We start from the raw sequence: 13,895 nt of genomic DNA, 5'->3' as shown, positions 1-13,895 counted from the left end.
ACAAAGCAGCTTGAAGGGGGTCCTGATTATTGAAGTGCATTTATTAACAATATTTGTGGAAAAAGACAGGATGTTTGATACTTTGTCATGAGAAAAATATGTGAAGCCTTTAATTAAGTCATATACATCCAGACAATTCCTCTTTATTATACACGGTTCATATTTTGTCTAAATGTTTTGCTACTACATCCTCCATCCTTGAATTTGGCTGGGTATATGATACATTTTTATAAATCAAGTTAAATAGGACTATTTTAAAAACAGTGAATTACTCCAGTTTCACTTCCAATTCTCAATTTTCACCAAAAGTTAACAGAGAAGGCAAATGACTTGCAATGTAAAATCCTAAACCCTTGTCATTGTGTGCCAGTTGGGAGTCGATCTATAAAAGTTAGTAAACTGAGAATCAGACCTATTGAGTCTGGATCACTTTAGTGTAAAAAACTTTTGATAAGGTGCCGCATGGGAAGTTAAGAGTTAAGAAGTCAAGAAGTTAAGAGCCCATGGGATCCAGGGCAATTTGGCAAATTGGATCCAAAGTTGGCTTCGTGGCAGGAGGCAGAGGGTGATGGTCGAGGGTTGTTTTTGCGATTGAAAGCCTGTGATCAGTGGTGTACCGCAAGGATCGGTGCTGGGCCCCTTGCTGTTTGTAGTGTACATTAATGATTTAGACATGAATATAGGAGGTATGATTATAAGTTCGCAGATGACACGAAAATTGGTGGTGTCGTAGATAGTGAGGAGGAATGCCTTAGATTACAGGATGATATAGATGGGCAGAGAGTGGCAAATGGAATTTAATCCTGAGAAAGGTGAGGTGATGCATGTTGGGAGGACTAACAAGGCAAGGGAATATATAATGGATGGTAGGATCCTAGGAAGTACGGAGGGTCAGAGGGACCTTGGTGTACTTGTCCATAGATCACTGAAGGCAGCAGCACAGGTAGATAAGGTGGTTAGGAAGGCATGTGGGATATTTGCCTTTGTTAGCCGAGGCATAGAATATAAAAGCAGCGAGGTTATGATGAAGCTGTATAAAACACTAGTTAGGCCACAGCTGGAGTACTATGTACAGTTCTGGTTGCCATACAATAGGAAAGATGTGATTGCACTGGAGAGGGTGCTGAGGAGATTCACCTGGGTGTTGCCTGGGCTGGAGCATTTCAGCTATGAAGAGAGACTGGATAGGCGATGGTTGTTTTCCTTAGAGCAGAGAAGACTGAGGGGGGACCTGATTGAGGTATACAAAATTATGAGAGGCGTAGATAGGAAGAAACTTTTTCCCTTAGCAGAGGTGTCAATAACCAGGGGGCATAGATTTAAGGTAAGGGGTGCGAGGTTTAGAGGGGATTTGAGGAAAAGAAATTTCACCCAGAGGGTGGTTGGAATCTGGACCACACTGCCTGAAGGGGTGGTAGAGCCAGGAACCCTCACACCATTTAAGAAGTATTTAGATGAGCACTTGAAATGCCATAGCATACAAGGCTATGGGCCAAGTGCTGGAAAATGGGATTAGAATAGATAGATGCTTGATGGCCGCCACAGACACAATGGGCCGAAGGGCCTGTTTCTGTGCTGTATAACTCAATGCCTCTATAAAAAAAAATCAAGTATTTTTGTCATACCACTCTTAAAAACAAAAGCCATTTAGGCTGCAGAGATGACTGTGGGTATTAGGTGGAATGTGATTCCAAAGTTGCAGGGCAGAGATATCTGGAGTACACTATCATATAAGTTCCATTTAGTTTTCACTTGCTGCTAAATTCCTGGTTAGGTGAAGCGATTTGTGAATGTTACAGCACTGAAAATACCAGTTGGGTTTATTCATGTCATTATTGCCAGAACAATAGATGTTTAATTCACAAGAGTACCATTTGAACAAGCATTGTTTCTAGCTTTTATGTGAAACCAGCATGGCAGCAGAGTTTGCTGACTAATGGCCAATATTTAGCTGAGGACCAGGAAGACCAAGAAAGGGTCACCTGTGTCAATATGTAGCTTGCAAGGCACACCATCAATCCTGCTCCTAGGCAATATAGTTACCATTCTAAGCAAAGATACGGCAGATGAATGAAGAACTGTGCCTTAGGAGGCTGATTCTAAAAGTTTGTGATAGAGCTGTGCTATCTCCTTCATGAAAGTCTACAATCAGCCATCCAGTGGCTGGCAAATCACTCTGACACCCTATCTGTTAAACTTCTTAGAAATTAGCATGTGATGACTGCAGTTTCTGCAAATTTTCCACCTATCTATAAATCAGAGGAGATATACATTAATCAGCAGAACTACAATTGTGAATTGAGATTCTTTCTGCTCAGCTCTAGTTAACCTTGCAAACTAATGCCCTAATGGGTCAGGTAATCCTCACTGGACAAGCTGCAAGAAAATTCATCAAGCTCTCTGCTGGTTTCAGGTGGGGAAATTCCACCCGAACCCCTGTGCACACTTGGGATCTCTGCCAAATTGCATGTCAGCTTTCTGGACTTATGTATCTGGATGTCCTGATGAGAAGAGAATGTGAATTTTGAATCAGATAAGCAGCAATTCTATTGATATAGATTTCTTATAGCTTGATTCAAAGTCATTTAAAACATAGCCATTGATTTCTGTATGCATCAGATGCTCAACTGACAAAAAATACAAAACATTCTTTATCTGTCATTCAAATACAGTTTAGTGTCTTTTCCGAATAAAAATGTTGGAAGGGATGACTTTATTACATATCTACTTGTCACAGGTGCTCAACATGTATAAAAATACTACTGGTTTATCTTAGTAGATTTCTTCAGGTTTGTATTCCAGTATCATTCAACACTGACCCCTTCAATGCCACAGTCCTCATAATGGTTCAAGGGTCTGTTCAATGCTTTCCTCCATCTGAAAGGCTTAATTAACGAGGGAAAACTGCTGAGCAAACTGCTCACCTTGGTTCCTCTTTTCTACTGCAGGGATTTAAATGGCTGTTTAATGCAGTAAATGGGTGTTAGCCAATATTATTGATTCTGCTGCTCCATTTAGTGGCCTGCTGATGTAGTGCATGTTACAATACAGCTTCAGAAGACAGCAAAATTACTGCTAATATGCATGATAGCATTCAAAAACTTTAGACAATGCACAGTTAGTCCCTCCATATGGCTGAAATAGTTTTATTTAATTTTGCACTTTTAAACAGGTTTGCAATGGCTTTGAATCTAATGAGAATTGTTCATTATTGCTTTTAAGCAGTATTGTTATGCTTTTAGCACTCTGGGGCAGACTCAGTTCCTGAGTAAAATCAGTAACTTTATCATTATCAGAAAACCAACAGGGCCATTTTGTACCTCCATTGTTTAACTGGTCGCATTCTTGCCTCTGAGTCTGAAGTTCAAGCGTTGAAGTCTCACTGTGGAATTCAAGCATACAATCTGGGCTGATGCTTTAATACATTACTTCATGTTTAGAATTTAGTCCGACCCTTAGCATTTGAAGCAGGGAAGCTTTTATGAAGATTTATGACTATGTCAACAAAAGATTTTGGGCAGTGCACCTATGATTTTCTGAAATTGATGGCCCACAGGAAAGGTTTCATTTTGGTAGTGCCCATTTGTAAAATGAGCCGTATGGTGTTTTTTTGCAATTTGTGTGTAAGTTATATTTTCTTTCTAAAACTGTTTAAGATATGATTGTTGCAAACAAGGTAAGTATATAAATTTATTACTATAACTTGTTTTAAAATTGTAAAATTCAATATGAGGCATAGATCATGCAAAAGATACAAAACAAAGATTATAATTTCAGAGAAGAATCACAAATTAAGATCACTTTATTCAGTTAGTACAGTACAAAATTTAAGAGGAAAGACTGGATTCTTGGATGTAGGCTAAAGTCTTCCATCCTGACAAAATGGACTTTATTTTTCTGTCAATGACATTTCAGTTGAATTTTTAGTATAAACATTATCCTATAGAAACAGAAGTTATCATGCTGTGGAGAAGTTCAACAAAACCTGTGAGAAGATGTATCAACTTGTTTTTAGAAAATAGCTACCCAAAATATCAGTGACAATTATTTTAAAGATTTGCAGTTGATCTTTGCCATAGTTCTAAGTCCTGTTTCTCAAAGTGAATATACCCAATGACAACTGAAGTAAAGAGAATGTTCCTCAAATGTTTATTAAAATTATTTGGCATCATCCACCATATAGATTCATTTGAAATAAAAGACTGAGTGTTTAATCAACATGTTTCTTTCTAATCAGACCACAATGTTCCAGCCTCAAGTGAACTCCAGCTTTCTGTGTCTGACAAAGCTTAATATAACTCATGGATCAAACTACATCATTATTGACCGGCAATTGAGAAGGGTAGGTTGATTCTCTTCAATTTATAACTAGCTGCATGTTTCTAATGACTCTCGGAATTACTGCGTAATACCTCCAGCTATGTATTTCAAGAATTCAAGCAAAAAATGTCTTCCTTGATCACAATGTTTAAATGCTGGACCTTTAAGCATTTCAAAAGGTGAGCAATGGAGTTCCTGCTCACATTTTGAATGAAGTATATTAATCCGTCAAATCAAGCTGCAGTTACACACAGATTTAAAATGATTCTTGTATCAAATTAATAAGTGCAATGATGTTAAAGGAAAAGTGGTCTCTCTTCAAAATACCTCAAGTCCAACTGGAAGAGATACAGCAACATATGTGAAAGCCATCAAAAAATCTCTGCCTCAGAGGGTGGTGGAAAAGGCAGGGTAGATTGATTCCCTTGCCTAACAAAAATCTAAGGTTCCAGCTAATACAAGTAATCATAGTGCTGCAGTTCATGTTAAGAACTGCCATTAGTAATCACAAGCTATAGTGCAGTATAGTAAAATCTGCTGATCTGATAATGTTTTGGTTCCTATATATTTAAAAAGTCAACATAAATACAGTGGAATTTAACTAATACTGCAGAAATGTTTCTCTAGAAAGAATGAACACATTAAACTGATAGGTAGTGTTTACAATTTATGCATGACCAGAAACACAGTAATACTCCATTCATAACTTCAAGGATAGAAGTTTTGACAAATACCACATTAATTGTACAAATATGGCATTTGTGTGATGAACAGATGGTCAAAAATGAATTATAAATATGCACATTGCCATCAGTAAATTTTCAAATGGTGGATATTTTAACAATCATAGTGGTGATCTGCCCAAGGGCAGATCCTCCACACATTTCTCCACACCTCACGGTCCTGCGCTTTCCTCTTGAGACGCTCGTAAGAGACTTCCATTCTTTTAACTTCCATGAGAAATGAGCAATATGACCAGGGGAAAAGTACATGAGGTGGTTTCCCATTGCTTTCCTTGTGTGCTTTAAAGGAAACACAAGCCCTCTTCTCAAAGGAACCTCCACCAGTAAGCTGCCGTTGTCCCTTGACATCCTAGCTTTTCCGCCATCACCACTGAAAATTCACTGTTTCCACCTTTGGCCATGGCTCATAACCCTGAGCATTGAACCCTTGCCTGGGGCACCTCTCAAAAGGGCAGGGACGTCCACCCACTGAGGTCTCAAATGACCTTGCTACCCTATTTATATAATAAATGGTGCATTTTCATTCATTGTGCAACATTCAACACCCAAAGTGGCATGTACTATTTCATCATAATTTGTTAATAAAGCACTGAATTCGAACAAAATGAAGATGAAGCAACTGTACACATTTAAAACTAAATATTTTCACTTGTGGAGATTTGAGTAACAAATTTTGGTTGTTTATTTTGAGGGAGGATCTCACAATAATTTACTTTTAAAATGTATTGTTTTTGTTGAAAATGCACTAGTCAAACACTTCCATGGGGATTCGTCACTCCTGAAATATACTTTTATTTTGAAAAAATGCAGGGTAACTGTTCATAAATAGTGCTCAGAAAAACTACTATTGCTGAATTTAGGTCGATTTGTCAAAGTGGCAAGAAGTGGGCATTATGATGCCTAACTTGGAGCTTCAAAATGCTGTACCATGGAATGGTAGGAAATTAGAATTGTGCAGCATAGAAGGAGGCCATTCAACTTGTTATGCCTCTGCCAACAATTTGAAAGAGATATCCAATTAATCCTATGCTCTTGTTCTTTGCCCATGGCTCTGCAAATATCTCCTCTGTGAGCATATATCCAATTCCCTTCTGAAAGTTATGATTAAATTTGCTTCCACCACCCTTTCAGCCAGTGCATTCCACATCATAGCTCACCATGCAAAATAAATTCTCCCCATTTCACCCCTGGATTTTTTGCCAATTATCTTGAATCTGTGTCTTCTGGTTACCCACTTTCTTGCCAGTAGAAATAGTTTCTCCCTGTCTACTCTAACATTTGCATCCATCTTCAGCCAGAAGTGTTGAGTGGCTGATGCATCTTGGCCTCCTCCTGAGGTCCCAGCATCACAGATGCCACTCTTCATCCAATCCAATCCACTTCACGTGATATCAAAAAATGGCTGAAGGCACTGGATATTGAAAAGACTATGGCACTAACAACATCCCGGCAATAGTACTGAAGACTTGTGCTCCAGAACTAGCTGTACCCCTAGCCAAGCTGTTTCAGTATAGCTACAACACTGGCATCAACTCAGCAATGTGGAAAATTGCCCAGGTATGCCCCGTCCACAAAAAGCAGGACTAATCCAATGCCCAATTACCGTCCTATCAGTCTACACTTGATCATCAGCAAAGTGATGGAAGGGGTCGTTGACAGTGCTATCAAGTGGCACTTGCTCAGCAATAACCTGCTCACTGATGTCAGTTTGGGTTCCGCCAAGGCCACTCAGCTCCTGACCTCATTACAGCCTTGGTCCAAACATGGACAAAAGAGCTGAACTCAAGAGGTGAGGTGAGAGTGACTGCCCTTGACATCAAGGTAGCATTTAATCGCATATGGCATCAATGAGCCCTCTCAAAACTGGAGTCAATGGGAATCGGGGGGAAAACTCTCACTGGTCGGAGCCATACCTAGCACAAAGGAAGATGGCTGTGGTTGTTGGAGTTAATCATCTCAGTTCCAGGACATCACTGCCGGAGTTCCTCAACATAGTGTCCTAGACCCAATCATCTTTAGCTGCTTCATCAACCTTAATCATAAGGTCAGAAGTTGGGATGTTCACTGATGATTGCACAATGTTCAGCATCATTTGTAATTCCTCAGATACTGAAACAGCCTGTTTCCAGATGCAGCAAGACCTGGACAACATCTAGGCTTGGGCTGATAAGTGGCAAATAACATTGGCACCACACAAGTGACCATCTTAAATAAGAGAGAATCTAACCATTTTCCCTTTATGTTCAATGGAATTACCATCACGGAATCTCCCAGTATCAACATCCTGGGGGTTACCATTGACTAGAAACTGAACTGGATCAGCAGATAAATGCTGTTGGTAGAAGAGCAGGTCAGTGGCTGGGAATTCTGAGGTAAGTAACTCACCTCTTGTCTCCCCAATGCCTATCCACTATCTACAAGTGTTGCAAGTGCTTTTTTAAAAAAAGGTGTGTGCCTTTAAGACTCAGAAAAGGATTTCTCAGGGAACAGTGAATGCTGAACTGGGTGGGGCACTTGCAAGGCAATCTATTTTTCCAAGCCACTCAGCAGAGAGAAATGACTGTCACATGACTGGCTGCTGGGGAGATTTAGTTTCTCTTTTGCAAGAAAAGACCAGTTGGCTAGAACCTGTTCTGGAGACCAGAACAAGAGAACTCTCTGAAAGAAATCTAAAGACCAGTTTGCTGCTAGAAGGGGTAGAAAGAGCCCAGAAACTCTTTCTCTTGAAAAATAATTCTTGGATCAAGGGAAATTCTAATTTCTTCATGAAGTTACAAGAACTTTGCAAATTGAAGGCATGGAAGCTAAAACCCTTGTTGCTGTTTATGCCTGAAGACAGAGAGAGAGAGGACCCAGGAAGAGGGATTGCGGCACTCTGTAGAGAATCACGGCTTTGGAGAAAGGCTCCTTTTCTCATAGGAAGCCAGCATTGCTGAAAGTATTCTCCAGTCTTGGAATAATCCCTACCTCAAATGTGAGTCCTGTTGCATTGTTATATTTTTGGAAGCTCCTGAAATCTCAAGAAAGTTTCTACTGTTGGACTGCTACTTTAAAATTTACATGGACCTGCTGCTGAAACCTGTTGCTGAAAGATCTGTGTGATGCCTGCTTCAGACAAATTGCCTTGAATGCCTACCCACCATAGATTGTTCATTAATTTCAGCTGGGAAATTTGAGTGGCATCTGACTCTTCTACTCTGGGACACCTCACTGATCTGGAAATATTCTGACAGAAGTTACAACCCAGTTATTTTATTATTCCTACGAAACAGTTCTAACTTAAATCAATCTTTTAAAACCAGTTAACCATTGGTTTTTGAATGTAGGTGTGTGCATGAGGGTTAGGAAGAATAAGAAGTTATAAAATCTGTTTATACATCTGGATTTATCACATTATTGTTTAACTATTTATTAATAAACCAATTTAAATTTTTTGTTTAAAGAAACCTGGTTTGATGTGCTTTATTCTGGGGAATAAATACGGTGTTTTATTTGGCTAATTTCCTCTAGGTGGGAAACCTTTAACTAATATGCTGTGACCTGTGGAGTAGTGGGACTGAATTAACAGTGCGTTACTCCTGCCTTGGTCGTAACACAATGGAATACTCTTCACTTGCCTGAATGGGTGCAGCTCCAACAACACTCAAGAAGCTCAACACCATCCAGGACAAAGCAGCACCCTTGATTGGCACTCCATCCACCACTTTTAACATTCACTCCCTTCACCATCGCACACAGTGGCAGCAGTGTGTACCATCTACAAGATGTACTGCAGCAACTAGTGGCGCAGTGGTTAGCACCGCAGCCTCACAGCTCCAGTGACCCAGGTTCAATTCTGGGTAGTGCCTGTGTGGAGTTTGCAAGTTCTCCCTGTGTCTGCGTGGGTTTCCTCCGGGTGCTCCGGTTTCCTCCCACAGCCAAAACACTTGCAGGTTGATAGATAAATTGGCCATTATAAATTGCCCCTAGTATAGGTATGTGGTAGGGGAATATGTAGGATTAGTATAAATGGGTGGTTAATGGTCGGCACAGACTTGGTGGGCCGAAGGGCCTGTTTCAGTGCTGTATCTCTAAATCTAAAGTCTAAAAATCTAACTCACCAAGGCTCCTATGACAACACCTTCCAAACCCTGAACTCTACCACCTAGAAGGACAAGGACAACAGATGCATGGGAACAGTTCCCCTCCAAGTGTCATGGTCTTGTAGTTTTTTTCCAGGAATATGTGGTTTGCCTTTAAGGCTTGCAAGGGGACAGTATTGCTTTAAGAACAAGCAAGCCTCAGGAGTTATAGGAAGGTGCATTTTTGTTGTAGAAACAGCCATTTGAAGACTGCGATTCAAAGGGCGCATTCTCGTTACCAGAGAAACAGCCACTGGGAGCGAGGAGCAAGCGATACATTTGTTACAATTCAGTTTTGAACTGGCTTTGACTTGAAGACAGTTGTCCTAACAAAACACACTGACAGAGGACACAGACAGCTGTAGTGTTCAGACACCTAAAAAAGAGTTCTCCCATTTAAACTGAAGGAATAGGAATTTAGTCTGTTTAATTATTATCTCTCAAAATTCTAAAAACATCAAGTCAAAACAAAGATCGCTGGTAATTTAAATTGAAGAAAGGGAATTTAGACCGGGACAATCTTTTATCCCTCAAAAACTCTAAAGTCAGATTGATTCTGTTGAAAGTGTTTGCAAGTCGTTAATTGTTAAAATTTGCTGGAGAAGGAACGCAACATCCTGTGAGGACTTTGAACAACATTGGACTGTAAATTTGCGAGGACTCTAATTTTTTCTATTTTAAATGTTGTTTATATATTCAGTGTTTACGAATTTAGTTCTTCTAATTAAAGAGTTAATTTATTGATTTAAAGACGCCTAATTTGGTTAGCCTCATTCAGGGGGTTAATAGATGGTACAATTTGGCTGGGTCTTTCTTTAATTTGGAAAGTTTTAAATGATGTGTTAGCCGATCTGTGGAGTGACGGGATTGAATTAACAGTGCATTGGTCCCACCACAATCAGAATCGTATATTTTGATTGGGGGGCTTTGACAGGAGCGCTCGGTCGTAACACATGCAATACACCATCCTGACTTGGAACTATATCGCTGTTCCTTCACTGTCGCTGGATCAAACTGGAACTCCCTTCCCAACAGCACTGTAGGTGTACCTAAATCCTAAAGACTGCAGCAGTTCAAGAAGGCAGTTCACCACCACCTTCTCGAGGGCAATTAGGTATGGACAATAAATGCTGGCCTAGCTAGCGACGCCCACATCCCAGAACTGAATAAAAAATTTTTTAAAGCCCTTCATAATTTTGAATATCTCTATTAAATCACCCCTTAACCTTCTCTGCTTTAAGGAGAATAATCCCAGTTTATCTAATCTCTCCACATAACTGATACTATTGGTACAATTCTGGAAAGTCGTCTCTGCATTCTCTCCAAGGCAAATAAATCATTCCTCAAGTGTGCTGCCCAGAATTGGGCATATTACTCTAGCTGAGGCCTAACCAGTGTCTAAATCATATAAAGATTTAGCACACCTTCATTGCATTTGTATTCTTTGCCTTTATAAAGCTTTTTTTTTAAAAAGCAGCTTTATTAAATTGCCCTGCCAATGAAACCCTAGATCTCTGTTCCTGCACCTCCTTTAAAAATGATTTGCCATCTGTGATTCTCTACGTGAATGAGGTGCTGAGTGGAGATCAGGTTATTTTCCATACAGAGGGTGGAAAAGTTATGCCATGTGCCTGCACAAAGGGGTAAATAATCCCTCAAAACCTCTGCACACATCCAAATAGTTGCACCAAAACAAGAGGGGTGCAGCTCAGCAGCATGTTTCTTTGACAGGAATGTTTGGGTTTTAAAAGAAACAGCTTTAAATGAAAAATAAACTGCCCGTCCGATGCCGGAAAAATTCTGGCGGGTTCTGAAAATGGTCTCTAAGTGGGGCTTTAATTGTTCTAATTGGCTGCCCATCTCCGTGGATCGTGTTGCCAATTCCCGTCACAGCCCGCCACTGGAAATCTCTCGTGGAGACGGGACAGCATCGGGGAGCTGTCCTAACATAGTTATCTGAATTTCCCTGACCCCTCCCCATCTCTGAACCTGCCTCTGCCTCCATGACAAAATTCAGCCCAAAGTTTGGGTTTTAAGAGAAAGAAAACTAAGAGATCAGTAGGTAATGTTGCCGTAGTCTGTCATAAGACCATATGAACATAAGAAATAGTAACAGGAGTGGACATATGGCCTGTCAAGTCTGCTCCGCCATTTAGTATGATCATGACTGATCTTGGCCTCCACTTTCCTGCCCACTTCCCATATCCCTTGATTCCCTGAGAGGCCAAAAATCTGTCTGTCCCAGCCTTAAATATATTGAACGATGGAGCATCCACAACCCACTGGGGTAGAGAATTCCAAAGATTCACAACCCTTCAAGTGAAGAAATTTCTCCTTTTCCCAGTTCTAAATGATCGTTCCCTTAACCTGAGACTGTGCTCCCATTTTAGTGGAATCAACCTGTCAATGATTATCACGCTCCTTGGAAAAATACTGTTGATCATATATTACTTTATCAGATAGAAATTTAGGGAAAAAAGGCACAGTTTAGTTTTGTAAACCAATTGTTAGCCAGATCAGTGTGTGTAATTTCCAAACTATTTAACTACATTATAAAATAGACTTTGATATTAGAAATGTTTAATTACATAATTTTAATTTTCATAGAATTGTACATAAACAATACTCTGTTTATATTCCTCTAGTTGAGCATTAATTCGAGGTTTGGCTACACTCCATTCCGAAGATTTGATTTTGAAATCATAGATACTGGGAGCATGTACACAATCCTGACTCCAGCTGGTATAAACATACAGTGGTTTCACAGTACAGGGATTATGGTAATCGACACAGGCACACCCAATAAAAAGCTAGCTACTATGGGGCTGTGTGGTATGTAAACATTGGTTACTTTACACCATGTTTAAATTCACTTGTAAGATGTTTTACATAAAAGGAGTAAAGAAATTTTATTGCAAGCAGCGATATAATGGGTCCAATTTTAAAGAGGGCGGTGCGTGCAGTGTGTGAGCCGTAAAATAAGTGGCGCACCTGGGTCACCGGAACGCGGAAACCCAGCTAATCTTGGCCGGCCCTTATTTGCATGAATTCTCCTGCAATCTTGCCTGAACTCAGTCAGGTCCTGGCCAGCAGGTGGGAGCGGGAGACCAGCGGCAGGTGGCCACGACTGGCAACTGTGGAAACAAAGTGTTTTTATTTCAATTTTAAGAAGTTTGTAATGAATTAAAAGCTACTCAGAAGTAAAGGCCTGCTTGGGTCTGCAAATGAGATCCGACCCAAGCCCGACAGAACCCCATCCGACTCCGAGCCGACCTGGCCTGAGTCCTTCCATTTTTTTCCTGCGCCAGACCTCACCTGACCATCAGTTCACTTACCTTCCGTTTTTCACCTTGTTCCTTACCTGCACAAGCTTAAAATAACTGTAGCAAAACCACCTTTAAAGTCCAAAAAGTAAATTAACATTAAAGTCACTTACCTGAGGTGGTGATAGAGTGTGCCCAGTCCGACCCTGCTGGACCCGGAAGTGCGACCCGACCCAAACCCAACACGCCACTGGGTCCTGTCAGATTCGGGTTGGGTAGCAGGTCTTTACTCAGAAATAAAATTCTTTTGAAAGAAATTGAATGCCATGAGAGAATGGGTAGTTGAGTATGGGAGTATACATGCCTGAAACATTGTTGTGCTACAGTAAGGAGAGTGTAAAATTTGTTCTTTAATGGTCATAGGACACATTTTTGCACATGCCTTTGCATGATTCATTTTCTTTGTAGGGTTTTTTTGCTATAAATGTTACTTTTGTCAATAAATTTTCAATGGGGGGAAAAATTCAGGGTGGCATCTCAAATGAACATCATAAATGTTGGGATTGGCATTTGCTGCTTTTTGCCAGTTCCGGATGGGTGGCTTCCAAATTAAAAGTGAGTAGTTTGATCAGTTTTCTGTTGCTTACTCATTCAACAATGAATTGAATATCTTTTTGATGGTGTTTGTATTTAGTCAATCAGATATTTGACTGGTGATTTATCAGATAAGTCCTAATTTTAGTTAGGCATCATTTTTTGCCTATATATGTGTAATATTTAAAGAGTCTGATGCCCTGAAATGTGACATATCCAGGAGTCATCATTGCAATGGATGCTTTAAATGCAACCACTGCAATTATGTAGATAGATAGTTGCTATATATTAAATTAAATAGTGATATCTTGAAACAGAAATCGTTTACATCTGTTTTGGTATTATGTGAAATCTCGTGCAGATTTATCAAATTTAACAACAATATTTTTTTCAATACACAAAGGATAAGGATCCCTGCTGTACCCTGGGTATAAATTACCTTACTATTCCCTTTCTGATGTTTGATAACACAATGCATTATTCATTAACTTGTTGAGTATGTGTGTGAACACATATACTTATCATATTCACACAGGCTACTGCGATGGCAACCCAATAAATGACCTAGCCTTGAAAAATGGCACAGTTCTGAAAAAGGATGATGACCCAGTGACCTTCATTCAAGACTGGACAGTGGCCAGCACAGAGAGTGGCACAAAAATGATCCGACGCTTAGAAGTTAACTGTTCTACAAGCAACTGCTCTGAATGCTTCAGAATGCTCCAGAGTGAGACTTTTACCCTCTGCCATGCACAAGTATGTAGTCAAAACTTATAACAATCCCACAGAACAATACACAACATAATTTCCAGTGTGTCAATCCTCACCCCTTCTCCACCATTTCATATGAATAG

At 40.0% G+C, this 13,895-nt stretch overlaps 1 protein-coding gene across 1 annotated transcript in view; it reads left to right on the top strand.

Annotated features, from left to right (window-relative positions):
* The window catches only part of LOC137376907 (otogelin-like), a 392,329-nt gene that overhangs the window by 310,704 nt on the left and 67,730 nt on the right, over positions 1 to 13,895 (top strand). Inside the window, exons 55-57 of the mRNA XM_068045865.1 lie at positions 4,260 to 4,342; positions 11,830 to 12,016; positions 13,577 to 13,797. Of these exons, the coding sequence (XP_067901966.1) occupies positions 4,260 to 4,342; positions 11,830 to 12,016; positions 13,577 to 13,797 (491 nt within the window). The remainder of the gene's footprint in view (positions 1 to 4,259; positions 4,343 to 11,829; positions 12,017 to 13,576; positions 13,798 to 13,895) is intronic.

Source organism: Heterodontus francisci, chromosome 14, assembly GCF_036365525.1.
Source record: "Heterodontus francisci isolate sHetFra1 chromosome 14, sHetFra1.hap1, whole genome shotgun sequence".
Taxonomy (NCBI): Eukaryota; Metazoa; Chordata; class Chondrichthyes; order Heterodontiformes; family Heterodontidae; genus Heterodontus; species Heterodontus francisci.
The sequence above is the reverse complement of the archived record's forward strand: the minus strand, read 5'-3'. Positions and strand labels throughout refer to the sequence as shown.